The sequence below is a fragment of the Neofelis nebulosa genome, chromosome 5, assembly GCF_028018385.1.
Source record: "Neofelis nebulosa isolate mNeoNeb1 chromosome 5, mNeoNeb1.pri, whole genome shotgun sequence".
Taxonomy (NCBI): domain Eukaryota; kingdom Metazoa; phylum Chordata; class Mammalia; order Carnivora; family Felidae; genus Neofelis; species Neofelis nebulosa.
Genome location: NC_080786.1, coordinates 64,717,143 through 64,733,618, shown reverse-complemented (window position 1 = coordinate 64,733,618; position 16,476 = coordinate 64,717,143). Strand labels below are relative to the sequence as shown.

At 41.1% G+C, this 16,476-nt stretch overlaps 1 protein-coding gene across 5 annotated transcripts in view; it reads left to right on the top strand.

Annotated features, from left to right (window-relative positions):
* The window catches only part of PLD1 (phospholipase D1), a 207,662-nt gene that overhangs the window by 30,810 nt on the left and 160,376 nt on the right, over positions 1-16,476 (top strand). The window contains exon 1 of one of the 5 annotated variants that reach the window (XM_058732387.1): positions 1,907-2,284. The exons of 3 other annotated variants lie outside the window; for them this stretch is intronic. In XM_058732387.1, the coding sequence (XP_058588370.1) occupies positions 2,223-2,284 (62 nt within the window). In that variant the 5' untranslated portion in view covers positions 1,907-2,222. Of the gene's footprint in view, positions 1-1,906; positions 2,285-6,439; positions 7,593-16,476 lie in introns of those variants that run through there. One more of the 5 variants, XM_058732390.1, reaches the window with a different exon arrangement.

The window sequence follows — 16,476 nt, the reverse complement described above, 5'->3', positions numbered from 1 at the left end:
GTAATGGTACCTACCTCATAGAGCAGATGTGAATGTCAAATAAAATATTGGGTGTAGTAAGATAGTGTTGGCTGTTATTATAATTACTATTTAATAATATGAATGATTTAAGTCTCATAAAACAACACAGAAATATGAATGCCATATAAGGTAGTATTAATTTCCCTGGCATATGCTTTTTACAATGGTTGATTTTAGAGGTATAACGTATGATCCAGTTATTGATCACTTAGTTGGAGGAAATAGATATAACTGCATGAAACGCTAAACGCCATAGGATATTTAAATAACCAAACCAGACAATAATAGAAAAGTCATCAGGTATGACTAGTTTCCTAATGCATTTGCTGCTGATTGTTCTAGGTGTAGTAAATAAAAATGTTTTTTTCCTAAGCCAGGAGGATCTGAGAAGGCTTTGGGGAGGATGTGGGTTTGGGCTGCCCCAGGAAAAGCTGGGGAGGATTTTAATCTTTTACTGGTCGTCAAGGGAAGGGCATCACAGGTGGGGGCAATGGCACAAACCCAAAGGGGAGGAAGAACTTAGGGGGTTGGAAAAATTGAATAAGCCATTGGGACTGGTGGAAGATGTCTAATGAAGAAGTTGTTTGAGAGCAATATGAAGAAAATAGGGTAGGAACAAAAGTAAGTGGCTTGAGGCTACAGGAAGTGCCACCACACAGGAATCCTTCTGTAGATTGGGCAAGCTAGGCAGGAAGTGCTTCTGGGTGGTTAGGAAAGAAGGTAACCTATCAGGGGCTTGTTGCTGCCAGATTCAGTCCTTCCTTCCCCTGCAGGGGAGGTGGCCAGGGAGTTACCCTCCAGGGCACTCACAGTGGATGGCTGTGTTGACTCCATGTACCATGGACAGGGAGCAGCAGCAGGAGGGCTCCATTCTTCCTTTCCAGGGTCTGGAAACCAATTTTGAACTTTCTTTTTTACTCACAAGAATTCCCATTCTAGTTCTTAGGTGATGGGAGTAGAAGGCAAGTGATCATTTTTACTCTGGCTCCTTATTGAAGAAAGAAAGAATAGGGAACTTAGAAATTAAAGGCCCATTAATAAACATAATAATTTATGTTTTTTAAATGTTATTTATTTTTTTGAGAGAGAGAGAGAGAGAGAGAGAGAGCAAGCAGGAGAGGGGCAAAGAGAAGAGACACAGAACCTCAAGGAGGCTCCAGGCTCTGAGCTGTCAGCACAGAACCCGACACGGGGCTTGAACTCCCGGACCGCGAGATCATGACCTGAGCTGAAGTCAGACACTTAACTGACTGAGCCACCCAGGCTCCCCATAATAATTTTTTTTTTTAACATGCATGTTAAGAAATAACTTGTTTTTCAGAAGACCATACTATATTGGTCATATAAAGCCATATTCTAAAAAAAAATTTTTTTAATGTTTATTCATTTTTTGATAGAGACAGAGCGTGAGTGGGGGAGGGGCAGAGAGAGAGGGAGACACAGAATCCGAAGCAGGCTCCAGGCTCTGAACTGACAGCACAGAGCCTGACGCAGGGACTCGAACTCACAGACTGTGAGATCATGACCTGAGCCACAGTTGGACGCCCAACCAACTGAGCCATCCAGGTGCCCCAAAGCCACGTTCTAAAAAAGAAATGCATGCATTGTATGAGAAGGGGCCAAGTATTCTGTGAATTGATCAGGTTATTAAAAAATAAAGATAGGTTATTTAGTCAACCATGAAATTAAATATATCATAAAATATTAATGATACAATTTTGTGTAAATTGCAGTAACGTAAAAGGGTGTTTGTACCTACACCTTAAGTTTCTTCTTATTACCAAGTTACAAAATGTTGGTACCTTTTGGGGGGTTAGAATATATTATAAAGCAATTTGTGGCTGTTAAGAAAACGACCCTATAAAAGTAAAAGAAGGAAAATAAATAAAATATAGACATGAGCCACGACAGATGTTGCAGAGTAGGGAGTGGATGTGAAGACAAAAAGCGATGTTGTTGTTAATGCAGCCCTGGCAACACGCGTCACAGATTAAATAATGAACGCCAGTTAGTGGGCACAGCGAGGAGGGAACAGAGAGGGTATTGTTTCGGCTTGTCTATCTAATTTCAGACTAATTGCTTAAGTACAGGCTTCTGTTCTGGTTATAGCCAAAGGAAAATTGAACAGTTGAAATACTGTAAATTTTGTAACTCACCCTGGATCACCAATCAGAACTAAACGAAAGAGCTTTGAGCAAAGAATGCAAATCAGTTGTTACCCTTGCCTGCAGATGGAAGCCTGGAGAGCAGCAGGATGCACTCAGTAAGCTCTGTACTCGCTATTCCTTCCTCTCTGGATCGGGTTTTAGCTGATTTGATACAAGGGATGGACTCTCATGTACTCTTCTGTGCTCAGGGCTGCAGCCCCATAGAGCAGGTGGCGGATGCCAAGTCCTCCCCACACCCCCACGCCCACCCTGCCCAGGAGTGGTGTCTTCCTGGGCTGCAGCCTCTCTGAAGTTTCAGGCAGTTGGGGTAGACTTTTCCTACTCTGGGTCTTTGTGACGAGCTACTGAGCCGATAAATGTGAAAGCACTTTGCTGACACAAATGAAGGGATGACTATTTTTAGGGTGTGCAGTTGGTGGAGGAAAGAACACAAGTCAGAGGTCCTGGGTTGAATCCTGGGTCATCTCATACCATGTCCCCCTTTTTCTGAATTCCTTTTTGAAATATCTTCCTGTGGTTTTTTTCTTTTCCTCCTTAAATCGGATAGAGGTTCTTTACTTCTGTGTGTGTGTGTGTGTGTGTGTGTGTGTGTGCGCGCCCCACGGGACACCTTTGGCATTCTAGTGAAGTTAATGTATCCCTTTTCAGAATAATGTTTAATGCGTAACTCAAACGTCTAAACTTAAATGCTTAAAATTCAAATGCATGGGATTACAAAGGAAGCCAATGATAGGATATACAGTTATCTGTAGAGCAAAAGATACGTGGTATTGTTACATACATCCTTTATTAATGCATTCCACACCAAGAACTAGTGGCAGGTCTGGGAACTACTGTCATTTGGAAGTAGAGATGGGTGGAAATGTTACTTTGAGGTACTTGTAATAACTGTAATGTGATATGTAGATATCTTTTGATTTCTACTTGTGATAAGTTACCAGTATGGCTTCTTTTAGCATGGATTGTTGCCTGCATTTGTAAAAGAAGGAAACCCTCAATTTCAGTTGGAGGTTCGTAAAAATTAAAATGAAAATTTTCTCCCACTCACATTTTGAATTCTGTTCGAGATCCTCCGAAACACCTTGCCTTAGACTTTACCTTTGGGGCGCCTGGGTGGCTCAGTTGGTTAAGTGTCCGACTTCGGCTCAGGTCATGATCTCGTGGTTCCTGAGTTCAAGCCCTGCATCGGGCTCTGTGCTGACAGCTCAGAGCCTGGAGCCTGTTTTGGATTCTGTTTTGGATTCTTTTGGATTGGACTTTTTGCTGTCAGCATAGAGCCTGCTTCAGATCCTCTGTCCCCCTCTCTCTTCCCTCCTCGCCACTGCCTCTCAAAAATAAACATTAAAAAAAAACCCTTGGGGTGCCTGGGTGGCTCAGTCGGTTGAGCGGCCAACTTCGGCTCAGGTCATGATCTCGCGGTCCGTGAGTTCGAGCCCTGTGTCGGGCTCTGGGCTGACAGCTCAGAGCCTGGAGCCTGTTTTGGATTCTGTGTCTCCCTCTCTCTGACCCTCCCCTGTTCATGCTCTGTCTCTCCCTGTCTCAAAAATAAATAAAAACGTTAAAAAAAATTAAAAAAAAAAAAAACCCAAATCCTTTACCCTTTACTCTTGTGGCTGGTACTCTTGGGGGCAGACCCCCTGTTGCTGCCCTCCAGCTGCAGCCATCCTTTCTCTGCAGTGCCTACTAGATGCGCACCTCTATCCAGGCAGGGGACTGGAGCTCCAGACCTGTATCTCCTGCACATCCACCCTGGATGGCCCGAGGGACCTCCCACTAGGCCTCCAGAGTCCCAACTCCTGGGCCCTTCTGTGCCCCTCTGCTCCTCCTCCCGTGTTCCCAGCTCTGTAGATGGCCTCAACAACCTGCACCTGGCTCAGGCCCCAAACCCAGCTTGAGCAAGGGAACTAGCAAGCGCCACTGCTGCCTGTGTTACTGCCCCAGTGTCCTTGGGGAAGCTTGGGAAAGTGTAAACTTTTACATTTGAAAGCACTGGTCTGCCCTTCCTTCTACTTGGAATGTCTTAATTTCTACCCCACCCACCCACTCCAAAAGGCCTCGATCCTTACTTTATTTTTCCAGTGCACACATCTGGTCATTTTACCATTGAAACTCTCTCTCTTTCTCTCTCTTTTTTTTCCTAAGAATTTTTTTTAATGTTTATATATTTGTTTATTTTGAGAGAGAGAGTGCACGTCCAAACACATGGGTCCAGAGGAGGGGCAGAGAGAGGGAGACAGAGGTTCCAAGGTGGGCTCCACACTGACAGCAGAGAGCCCAATGTGGGGCAGCAGAGAGCCTGTTGTAGGGCTTGAACTCAAGACCAGTGAGATCATCACCTGAGATGAAGTCAAAGCTTAATGGACTGAACCACCCAGGCGCCCTCTGGTTTAAACTCTCTTGATGTCTCTTAGCCTCTGTGATATGACATCAGAGGGCTCGGGCCTCTCTTGCAGCATTTTCTTCTGCTCCCTGTGGTCCCTTCAATGGCCTGTTCACCATTTCCCCCTTTTCTTTGGAAGGCTGAATGGGTGCTCTCTGCCTGGGGATCCCTTACCTGCCATGTGGCCTTCTGTTTTCAGCTCTGTGGCTGCTTCCCTGCAAAGCCTTGCCCGGTCTACACCATCATGAGGACTGTCTACAGAGCATTTCTCCTCTCCTAACTCCCCCTCCCTTGTGTCTGACCAGAGTCTGGCAGGGTTTCCCAAGTGGTACGTACCTAGAAGGACAGAATGATTAAAGTACGTGGTTAGGAACACTTACTTCAGAGCCAGACTGCTTGGGTTCTAATCCCAGCTCCACCAAGGGCAAGGTACTTACCCTTTAGGTGCCTTGGTTTTCTCATCTGTAAGGCTGGTATTATAAGATAGTGGTGGGGGGAAAAAAAAACAGTGGTGAGATTTAAATGAGTTAATACTTGTAGAGCAGTTTAGAACCATGCCTACCTTATAGCAAGAACTTAAATATTAGCTGTTAGCTTTAGTTTCAGTGATGTGGCTTGGGCTTATTAAGAAGTCACATCCTGCTTGGGGTGCCTGGGTGGCTCAGTTGGTTGAGTGTCCTACCCTTGATTTTGGCTCCGGTCATGATCCCAGGGGTCGTGGCATTGAGGTTCTCTCTCTTCCTCTTCTTCTCCTCCTCTCCCTTGCTCATGCACTTTCTCTCTCTCTAAAATAAAATAAAAAATTAAAAAAAGTCACATCCTACTATACTGTTTTTTCTGGGTTTTTACTCTAGTGCAATTTGAAACCAAGTATTTATTCTTCATCTCCATTGAGGTTGATATTGTACATGGATTTTTGGCAGAAATAATTTGTGTGAGACAAAAGGAAATACTTTTGACAGGAAAAATCTTAGGGATACAGCCTTTTAATACAGTGATGGACACTGTCCCACCAGTACTTAGCTGGTTAAGTTGGGGGTTTATCCATATTTATTCCATTTCAGAGATTATGTCGACTGGCATTTTACTTGCAGATTTTTGGGTAAAGGAGGGATCAGCATTATTTATCAGAGGATTTTTCTGGGAATGTAAATCATTGTATATATTTGCAAACCAGAACTACCGAAGAGATGGTTTTGAGTATAATCACTTTTTTTCTTTTTTGCATGAGTAATTTCATATCTTCAAGAAATATTCTGCTCTTGTAGGGGGGACAAACTTTCCTTGAACCTCACCACACACTTATATTGTATGTGACATTAATGCACCCTTATAACAGATCGTCTTCTGCTTTTATTGTGTTTTCTTCCAGCATCAAACTTGTATTTCCCCTGAAACTTAATTGTTCCAGCCTTTTCTTGGTTTTGCCACCAGGTGGGGTTCTGGCTCCTTCTTAAGGCAAGGGCCGCATATCTAGAGGCCAGTTTTCTCATGGAGGTGATTGTCTTGATCCCCTCATTCTAAAGTGACCCCAGGAGAAACCATTGAGCTCACCTGGGAGTGGGTGGGGGAAGCAGGTGGGGCACGTGTGAGGTCTCTGGGGGTCTCCAGGTTTTTCATGCCTGATCTTGTGCTTATGTGCTAACGTCTTCTGTTGCACCGGTTTTGAGAAACTTGATTTTACCAGCAATACCTATATAAATCTGTTTGGCAGGAAATGAATCCAGTGTTCCTTGGAATATTTGGTCCGATGTTATGTCTTAGAAGAAACAATAGAATTAGAGAATCTTGACCGTGAAATAGATCTTTTTTTTTTTTTTTTTTCTTTTTTTAAATCAAGGTGAAGACGTGAAGTAAGCCATTACAACTGACACTGTTCTTGGAGTTGAAAACTAGGGGTAAACTATGTATACGGTACTGTGAACACGTCGTGTTAAAAAGCAGAGCGTGGATTTTCATTATTTCTTCAGCAATATACTGGAACTTTATGGACTGTTTGGAGATAGAAATGCCTTTAGGAAATTATCAATTGTACTTTTCTAGAATGAGAAATGAGTTCACATTTCTTCGTTTGAAACCATAGCGAGTCCTATTCAGTTCCATTTTAAACTGTAAAGAACTATAATACGACCAAAAAATCTTTTATCTTGTAAACATAACCTAAATATAGATGGTAAAACTGAATTATGAGTGATTTTCAGATTTACAGACACCAAGAGGGAGTCATAAGTTAGAATGATCCTCAGAGGGTAGCTACATTTGAGGCGAGTGTAGCATAATATACAGAAATACTGAATCACTCACTGTGCTGGTCACCTCAAACTCATGTGACATTGTATGTTAACTATATTAAAAAATTAGAAGGTTTTTTTTAACACATACTCCTCTCGAACATAAGTTGATTTTTAGACTTTAGTGATTAATGAGATATTAGGCTTATTTAACGCTACCCCTCAAAATTTGAAAATGGTATGTAACTTTGATGCTCAGCAATGGTCCCTTCATGTGTCCCTCTTATGCAAAGTGAAATTGCAGTGCTGTATGTTACACTGTCACCACCATTGAACTTCATCTCATGACCCTAATGGGGAGCGGATCGCATTCCTCCTGTTTAAAATGAATGAGTCACTTTACTACAGCGTCTGAGAGAGAAGGGAGTAAGGGTTCTCTTTGTTTAAGTTTGTGTGTTATGGTTTTCTTAGGCAGCAAGTTCAAAATTGAAGCCTGAAGTCTTTGCTCATGGTGTACGTGGTTTTTATTTCTCACAGCTGCCCAGTGTCTATTTAACATATGGGGAGTGGTTTCAAGTTCATTACTAAAGCTTATAGGCTAAAGTGCTTTGTGGGCTTGGCTATGACTTAAGTTGCCAAGTTCCGAACAAACTGCTTTCCTTGTGTTTGTGGATTCCCTGGGTAGTCCGAGTCCTCCCCTCCGGGCTGGATCAGCTGCTTTGGAGATTAGTTTCATAGTAAAGATTCTTTCTTTAAAGCAGTATGGAGGGACTGCTTTCACAGGGGCACCAGGTTAGTAAATAACATTTTGAACTTTTCTGCTGCATGTGTCAGACTTTCTCTCTGCTGACTGTGGGCGATGACATGACAGCATAGCATTTGTGCCATCGCTGTGTTCTTGTAGAAAATGATGTGAATTCATGGAGGTTTGGAGGTTATGATTCTCCTTATCACATATGCGTTGTTTGGCAATATTACATACACATGGGAGCTAGAATGAAATGGCATTTATGTGGTGGATTTGTAGTCCGGAGATTTGGACTTGTTTGTAAGAATTTTTAGTTCCTTTTTCCGAATTCCTTTCTTTCTGCCCTCCTGTTAAGTCTTCTAGGCATAAGTGTGATTTTTATACATGGCTGATTGTACTGTTTTTGAACATGAGGTGGCCTTGTGCTACCCTCCAGCTAGCGATGTCGTGCCTCACACCGTTGTGCAAAATTGCCTGGTGCCCAGTTTTCCCTTGGGCCTACTTAGAGTTACAATGAACCAGAATGCTGTTTTCATTTTCTCTTTGAAGAGTCTGATATTTTTCTAGAATGCCTCCTAAAATACCCACATAATTATTGATGTGGGCACCGTGTACAGGTGCATAGCTGTCACTGTTTTCATTCTCGAGCAATTCCTCACAGTCCGAGACTCCTTCTGAAGTAAATCTGATGGCAAAAATGGAGTGTGCCTTGTATTGCTAATAGTAATAACACGAAATTCAGTACGTAAGTACCAAGAGAGTATCTTCTTTAATTTCATTAACTTAAAGACCTAGAGAGCAATTTTACCTTAATTAATTTGTCACCAAAGCAATCCAGCAAGAAATTGTTCTGCACGAGTAAATTGGATGATGTTTTACAGTTTGTAACACTTTATAAAATATTCTTGTGTTTATGTTACTTTAAGTGTGCTTTGGTTGGAAGTAATGTGCGAGTGTTTTAAGATAATGCTAATATGCCTCTGTTATTGCCCTTTTCTTCTGCTCTTCCCCCCCGCCGCTGGGAAATACAATGTATTGGAAGGGATCTGTTCTTCCCTGTTCTCCTCTGTTCAAAAAAATAAAATTGAGGGAGAAGAGAGACAGAAAAAAGAACTTTGAAAAAATTTTTGCGGTGACATGCTAAATTTTAAGGACGCTACTTCCTTGAGGATCACAGTTTCCATATCTGCTGAGGCTGAAGTTATAAAGTTATGACTGCATGCCATTTCAGGATCACAAATTTGATTGTACTTTATACCTCCAAGATACAATTGTACAGCTAATGATTGCCCCTGCCTCTGCAAGTCTTTTCTTAACAGCAAATCCACTGGGTCATTTTAGCTTTCAAAACAAAACAAGACAAAAAGGCAAAGATTGCTGTAACTTGCTTAATATACACTCTTACTGCATATACGTACTCTTTATTATACTGTTATTAATAATTAAATGCTCTTAATTTAAAATTTAAAGAAGGACTTTTGTCAGCATGATTATTGCTGTCCAGTGATTTTTCAAGAACAATGTTAAGAACATTTTGCTCACTGATTACTTACTTGTGTTTAGTCAGCATAGATAAAAGTCTTCAAAAGCTCACAGGAAACTCATTTGTGTCTGGTCGACCTCAATTTCTGTGTTCCCAAGTGCTTCACAGTCTTTCCTCTAGAGAAGATACCCAAACAAAATACCACTGAGTAGAAACACGAATAAACAAATGTAGCAAAGTATAGGAGAAACTCCCTAAAGGCCAGATTTTAGGGTTTTCCCAAAGAATATTCATTACGTTTCCTTCAAACATGGGGAGAAAAAAAAGACCATACATACAGTAGGGTGTTCGAAATCTGTAATTTGAGGATAAAGTAAGCAAATCTTATTCCTGATTCTAGGTTTGAAACTTGCATTGTAATTCTTGTTCTCATCTTGCTGGACTAGTTTGGTTTTGTTACAACTCTGCCTTTTGCCTAGAATCAAGTAGAGACGGGTTTTTTTTCTCATTCCATACCATCTAATTTTAAGTGAAGCTTTGAGCTGATTAATTTATATCAAACTGCTTTCTTGTTGGAATTCAAAGTACTCTAGATGTCTCATAAATCTCAGATGGCTTGTGAACCTAGCTGATAATGCATAAGCGTGTGATCCTTATTTTCTTTTAAAACGATTCAGAGCTTCGAGGTTGGAGACAAATCCTCAGGCAAACCATTTCAGTATGAACTGGCCCACACACTGGGAGAACTGACTGGCGGTAGAAGATAGGCACTCAGAGGAAAGAAATGAATACATAGAAGTAACTGTGATATCAAGAGTCGGTTGGTTTTCTGACTGCTGAACCTTGATAAATCTATTCATGGCCCAGGTGGCTCTCATTCCCACCCCTAGTTGGGATCTTTTCCGTGCCCCTTTGGGGAGGTGTTATTCTGTGGTTTCTGGCCTTGGATTCATGGTCTTTCTTGTGCCTAACCCCCAGGTTCTGGCTCAGCCCTGCTCACTGACGGTGGCGATGCACGGAAGTCCTGTGCTTGTGTATCAGAAAGTGGGGAGGACTGTGGTGCCACCCACCCCAGACATTCAGTATTTAATAGTGACAGGAAAACTGACTTCCTGGGCGGATTTTACTCCCGAGGCTGATCTGACTGACCACAATCCTCTCCATCCAGTTCCTTCTTTCTTTTGGAAAAACCCCATTTAAGTTTTACAGTCTGCCACTTCTTTTCTTTTTTTTCTTTCTAATATATTTTTAAATGTTTATTTTTGAGACAGAGAGAAAGACAGAGTATGAGCAGGGGAGGGGCAGAGAGAGAGAGAGAGAGAGAGAGAGAGAGACAGAGAGAGAGACAGAGTCTAAAGCAGGCTCCAGGCTCCGAGCTGTCAGCACAGAGCTGGACGCGGGGCTCGAACTCATGGACCGTGAGATCATGACCTGAGCCAAAGTCGGATGCTTTACTGACTGAGCCACTCAGGCACTCCTACAGTCTGGCATTTCCGGAGGTAGAGTGGAAATAATAGTCCTAGCAGGAACGGTAGAGGTAGTGGTGGCAATAATAATAGAGTAATAACAACAACTAATACCAAAACCATTCCCTAAGGGCAGTCCCTGTTCTGAGCCTCTTCTCTGTTTCTCACAACCCCAAGAGGCCAGTTGCCCTTATCCTCATTTTATAGTTGAGGAAACTGTCCCAGGAAGATTCTGTCATTTATCCCAAGTCATAGCGGATAGCAGCATTAACAGTGCTGTGCCTCAGAGAAGTGCTCTGGTGGGAAGAAAATTTAGTATGAGAAGTTCATGTTCTGGGGAGCTATAATCCAATATTTGTTATTAATGAGAAACAAACAGGTGAGCACTGATACCTGTGTCACTCTTCACACTCAGAGATGCTTCTGTTGACTCACTGTCAACCAGTAAGTCATGTCCTTTGTGTTCTTACTCTACTGGGTGGGAGGTGGGCTTGTACTGTTTTCTCACCAGCATTGTTCTGCTGGTGACCAATGGCAACACACAGAGTTTGCCCATGGTCAGTAAACGAGACCAATGGCGACCACGGAGAGTCATGACCATAGAGAGTCAGCCCACAGCATTGAAAATTGTCTTTTGACTACATACTTAAGCTCATCTTGGAACTTCTGAGACTTTTAAAGGCTAAAATAATAAAACTGCTAAGGCTAGGAACTTGGATCTTCTGATTGTTTACCTTAATTTGGCCTGTATGAGTGTCCTCCTCATTCCTGCCCAGTATGATTTCCTGCTGATAATCAAAGCTCTGGTTATTTTGTCATCCTGGAGGCTTTCTGAGGCCTAGTGGAAAGCCAAGAATATGAGACAAGTGTTTCCTTTAAAAACGTAAGTGTGTATTTGAAAATGTTGGGCAAATAGCTTACTTTAGCTTTTGCTAAAACTTAGACGTGTGACAAGTTTGGAGTCCTTTTTTTAAAAATCTTTTTTTTTGTGTTTATTTATTTTTGAGAGAGAGAGAGAGAGAGAGACAGAGTGTGAGAGGGGGAGGCAGAAAGAGAGGGAGACACAGAATGCAGAGCAGACTCCAGGCATGAGCTGTCAGCACAGAGCCCAACGCGAGCTTGAACTCACAAACTGTGAGATCATGACCTAAGCTGAAATCGGGCGCTTAACCAACTGAGCCATCCAGTGCCACAAGTTTGGAATCTTTAACAGTATTTGAAAACATAGCCCATAGATTAAGGAACTATGTTTAAAGAGAAAAGAAGGAAAGAAAAGAAATCAAACAATAAAGATTTGGATCTTTGGATGGGGAAGCACTTTCTCATTCTAAAACCAATAGAGAAATCACAAAAGGAACAGGGTAATAGATTGGAATTTTCCAGGTAGGAGTATAAAACATTTTAAGTACAAAAATACTAACTGAAACATTACTTATTATCATAAAAAGTTGGAAGTACTCAAAACATACAGTAGAAGAAAATTGTATGATGGACCATTATGCAACTATTACAATTTTGCAATGGTATGAAAAAAGTGTAATAGCAAGTAGTGATGACAGATATTTAATTTAAAACACTTAAAATTAAACTATTTGTGCACCACGTACTTGGCCCTATTTAAAATCTACATATCTCTGTCTGTATTATGCTTAAGGCGATAGCAGGAATGATGGTCACCTTAAGTTAATAAAGGTTTAGGGATTATTTTGAAGTTGAGACTTTCTGGTAGTTTGTATTTTCTTCTCTATATATACTTTTCTGCATATTAATATTTTTAAACGGGATTATAGTTGAAGAAAAAAAAGAAAACTACTTATGAAGAGAAAAAAATGAGAACAGTATGTACCAAAATTTAATTGCAGGTTAACATCACCCATATTCTATTTAATTACGATGGCGGCTTTAAGAATGATTTTAATTTTCCTCAGTTTGTAAATCTAAGATTTTCTTTCATAAGAAATTAGAGTTTTTATAATAAAAATTAAAATAGATTAGGAGTGACAGGTTAGATGAGGCAAGATCAATTTTTATAAAGGATGAGATAATTTTACTTTGGAGAACAATTATTTCACTATGTTTATGCATTATTTTAGGAAATTGCCTTTTGATTTTTATCTATCAGGTTTAAAGTTTTAGTCAGTGATTATAGCCAATGCAATTTTAAGGTAGAGAGTTTATTTAATAAGGGATGTGGGAGGAAGCTCACTTAAATACTTGAAACATCAGTCTAGGAATGACACTTTCATGGATTTCCATTGTGTCTCAAGAACACTTTCCTCCTCATTTTATACTGAAGCCTAGAATGATTAGGTCCCAGAGGCCACAAGGTTCCAGTTGAGTTGGAGTCTTTGGGCCCTTTGAGGTCTTTTGACTCCCCAGGTATTGCTATTTCTAATACTCCATTCTGTCTACTTAAAAACATTTTAGTAATGATGAATGAATATTTCCATTATTTCTGGTTTGGTAAAAATCAAAAGCTAATACCATTCAGCACTTACCTAGTGACATTTGAGAAAGAGGCTGAAGGCCCGTTAACTGCTTCCAAGGAAAACTCACCAACTTCATAGGCATGGTCTTCATTCTCCTCATTGTTGAACATTTTGTTCCTGGGTAAGGCTTGTTTACTACACATCTGGTTTTCATGTTTATTCTGGAAGACAGCAGCCACATGGAATGACTAGAGATCACTTGATACTGAGCCCTGGAAAAGTAGTTTCTAATAGCTTTCTTGACATTTATATATCACAAAGTTAACCCCTTTAAAGTGTACAGCCCAATGATTTTTAGCGTATTTACAGAGTTGTGTGACCATCACTGTAATGTAATTTTAGAACATTTTCGTCACTCCAAGAAGAGGCCTCGTACTCATTCCCTTGCTCCCATTTTTTCCTCCCCCAGCCCTAGGTAACCCATATTCTACCTTCTGCCTCTCTAGATTTGCCCACTCAGAATATTTCATGTGAACGGAATCATACATTATGTGAGAAAGCTGGACATTTTAATTTGATGCTCAAAGACTGCTTAGGTGAATGTGACCTGGCTGCTGTGTGGGCCCTTTCTTCTTCTTCTTCTTTCTTCTTCTTTCTTCTTCTTCTTTCTTCTTCTTCTTTCTTCTTCTTCTTTCTTCTTCTTTCTTTCTTCTTCTTTCTTTCTTCTTCTTTCTTTCTTCTTCTTTCTTTCTTCTTCTTTCTTTCTTCTTCTTTCTTTCTTCTTCTTTCTTTCTTCTTCTTTCTTTCTTCTTCTTTCTTCTCCTCCTCCTCCTCCTCCTCCTCCTCCTCCTCCTCCTCCTCCTCACGTTTATTTATTTTTGAGACAGAGCATGAACAGGGGAGGGGCAGAGAGAGAGGGAGACACAGAATCTGAAACAGGCTCCAGGCTCTGAGCTGTCAGCACAGAGCCCGACGCGGGGCTTGAAATCACGGACCGTGAGATCATGACCTGAGCCGAAGTTGGATGCTTAACCGACCGAGCCACCCAGGCGCCCCAGTCCTTTCTTCTTAATAGTGTCCTGAGGCATGAGATTGAGACAAAATGAACTCAGTGTTGTTACCTGTTTATTAGATTAAGTGGCTTATTTGTGTTTTCTTTCCCTATATTCAGATTCAAATTAAAATCTTCCGTAATCAGATTTAAAAACTATGTGGGAGTATATAGCCGTTAATATGAGATTGTTGTCGACTGTGTTGCAAAATTGTGAGGTTATACTAGGTAATAGTTGGGGCCTTGAGTGAATCACTTGACTCACTAAGACTTATTTTTTTTAATCTATAAAATATGGGTTAAAACATAAATACTTCCCTTATAGGGTTCTTATGAGAATTAACTAAAATAATGCATATAAAAGGCCTACTGTAGTTTGATCCTTCATAGGTGTTAAGTGATGTTAGCTATTGTTATTAGTGTCATTTATAATAAATTGTAGAAAGTTATTTTCCTTTGCTTTAAAAAAAAACTTGTTTATGTTTACCCATTTTTGATAGAGCATGAGGGGTGGTGACAGTGATAGAGAGAGAGAGAGAGAGAGAGAGACAGAATCCGAAGTAGGCTCCAGGCTGCGAGCTGTCAGCACAGAGCTTGACGCAGGGCTCGAACTCACAAACTGTGAGATCATGACCTGAGCTGAAGTTGGATGCTTAGCCGACTGAGCCACCCAGGTGCCCCTATTTTCCTTTGTTTTTTAATGACTACATCTATGCCCTCCTAAGGATTTGAGAAGGCTTGCAAGAATATTTGCATATCATTAAACACACATACAGATATACACAGGGATAAAAGAAAACCAGAGCTGATAAAGTTAGTAGAAAAATAATATCAGAAGAAAGTACAATAAGAATAGTAATGGGGGCGCCCGGGAGGCTCAGTCAGTTGAGTGTCCAACTCTTGATTTCGGCTCAGGTCATGATCTTGTGGATTGTGAGATTGATCCCTGTGTTGGGCTCCATCCTGACAGCGTGGAGCCTGCTTGGGATTCTTTCTCCCTCTGCCCCTCCCCTGCATGCACACAAATGTGTGCTCTCTTTCTCTCTCTCTGTAAATAAATAATAGTAAAGATAGCTACCATTTAGGTAGCAGGTTTTCAATGGGCATTTCTGTAGCATCTTTCCTGGCGAATAATGCCAGGGAATAATGCCAGATCAGAAATGGGCAGAGATAATCCAGGAGAGCTTCAGGCCAGGAGGCACCTTGAATGTTCTCTAGTCCACCTTCCTACCCTATACATGAGACATTGCCATCAATGACAACTCGGTGTGGTGTTGGAACTCAGTGTAACGGTGAGTGTATTGTCTCATAATGTGTATAGCGACTGTTTATTAAGCATTTCCCATGAGCTAAACTCAAATTAGAACCCAAACTGACTCCAAAATGATATAATTATGGTGTAAACTCGTCTGCTCAAGGCAACCAGTTTCCTTGTTAATCGTTCTTTTTTTTTTTTTTACAAAGTTCTTATACATATTAAAGTGCAGTGTGTACTATCATAGTGCCCCCTGCTCCGATTTTCATAGTACCTTCTACATGGAGAAGCAGACACCTAATCAGACAGTTCTCCTGATATCGGAAGATAACTATCATTCTCTTGCTCAAACATGCGGGGTTCCTTTTCCATTGTTCTTTTAGATTACATAGTCTAACACACTGCAACCATTCCTTTTTCCTGGAATGTGCCTTCTTTCCCAGTATGCACAGTGAACTCCGAAGCGGTTCTTCAAGATTCCTTTCCACTGTACCTTCCCTGCAGTTACTTTCCCCAGTCCCCAGATCGAGCACTTCCTCCTCTAGGCTCCCACCACACTACCCTTCACACTCTGAGAATTAGTTCTTAAAAGTCTGTCTCCTCCCCCCTAGGACCGTGAGCCTCTGTCAGAGAGCTGTTGACCTTTGTGCTCCTAAACTCCTGGCACCTGACACGTGATGATTGCTCCAGACAGAAGAGAGAATTTTTGATCTCACGTCCTATAGATTCCTAACTATATCTGACCTTTACAGATTATTAGATGTCTTTGGATCAAGGGTGTGCAGGTACACTTTGATTACCTGAGGGGCTGAGGGTAAAAAACCAAAAAGCCATAGCCTGTGGCTTCTCTCAGACCCAAAGTAGCATCATCTTGGGAAGCAGACTGAAGGTTGGTCTCATTTGGCTCCTGTGCCATTCATTTTCACTTAGTAAAATTCACTGACTGCCTGATGTAAGCATGGTACTTGCTTGTGTGTTGGGTAAGGCTGCTACCCACACCTTTGCTCAGAGAGCTTTAGATAAAATGATTATGACTTTGACAGTGGGGTTGAATCACAAAGTTCACAGTAAACTTAATACCAGTATTCAAGTAAATGCTGATAAGAAGATACAGAACATTCTGTTTCAATGTGAAATTATGGTAGTTTTTCATAGAGTTTTCCTTAAAGTATGGATAGAAGGTTAATTTAAGAAAATAACTGGGGCAGTAAGGGCCTGTCACTGGAGTCTTAAATGGATTCATT